The sequence below is a fragment of the Helobdella robusta genome (genome assembly GCF_000326865.2).
Source record: "Helobdella robusta unplaced genomic scaffold HELROscaffold_393, whole genome shotgun sequence".
Taxonomy (NCBI): Eukaryota; Metazoa; Annelida; class Clitellata; order Rhynchobdellida; family Glossiphoniidae; genus Helobdella; species Helobdella robusta.
The window spans coordinates 1-1,037 of record NW_008704876.1 but is presented as its reverse complement, the minus strand read 5'-3'; the positions used below and the strand labels follow the sequence as shown (position 1 = coordinate 1,037).

The following is a 1,037-nucleotide window of genomic DNA, read 5'->3' as shown; positions in this document are numbered from 1 at the left end:
AGAACTATATTATAAATATACAATTCTAAATTAATTTTAAATTTATCCAGTGATAAAAATGAAGAAATCTAACCGTAGTTGTTTGAATGAACCAGACAATTTTTGTTATATTTGTGGGCAATTTACACCTCGTGATCAGCGAAAAAATTTGTCAAACAGAATAAAGATTGCCTACTACCATTACTTTGGAGTAAAGGTGGCGGATCAAGAAAGAACCTGGGCTCCACATATTTGCTGCAGTGTTTGCTACGTAGGTCTCACTCAATGGTTAAATGGGAAAAGAAAGCAAATACCTTATGCCATTCCAATGATATGGCGTGAGCCAAGAGATCACCATTCAGACTGCTACTTTTGCATGACAAATATACAAGGACATTCTAAGAAAACCAAAGCATCAATTGTGTACCCTAATTGTTCATCTGCAATAAAACCAGTTCCCCACAGTGTTGAATATCCTGTTCCAACTCCTCCTACAGACACTGTTCTTTATAGCGAAGAAGAACAAAGTGGTGATGAAATGGTTGATGTTGAATACAAACCAGATTACGACAAAGATAAACCTCACATGATCACGCAGGGAGAACTTAGTGATCTGGTAAGGGACCTTGGGTTAACTAAAAATAAAGCAGAACTCCTGGGGTCTAGATTACAGCAATGGAATTTACTGGACAGAGGAACTAAAATATCCCATTTTCGTGACCGGCACACCGAATTTGCAAAATTTTACAACAAAGAGGACAATATATGTTACTGTGTAGACATTGCTGGATTAATGACAAAATTGGATGATGAGTATGATCCTGTAGATTGGCGTCTGTTTATTGATTCTAGTAAAGTCAGTCTAAAAGCAGTTCTGCTACATAACGGAAATGTTAAAACATCCATTCCTGTAGCCCATGCAGTGGTTATGAAAGAAACATATGAATCTATGAAGACACTTCTTAAAGTTATAAAGTACACTGATCACAACTGGGATATCAGTGGAGATCTCAAAGTTGTTGCTCTTCTTCTTGGGATGCAATTGGGGACACGAAACA

At 37.0% G+C, this 1,037-nt stretch overlaps 1 protein-coding gene across 1 annotated transcript; it reads left to right on the top strand.

Annotated features, from left to right (window-relative positions):
- Positions 1-58: 58 nt before the first annotated feature.
- Positions 59-994, top strand: HELRODRAFT_184393 (hypothetical protein; the record flags this gene model as incomplete). Its single annotated transcript, XM_009024165.1, has 1 exon — positions 59-994. A coding segment is annotated over one exon (936 nt), but the record flags the coding sequence as incomplete, so codon positions are not given.
- Between the last annotated feature and the right edge of the window lie 43 nt (positions 995-1,037).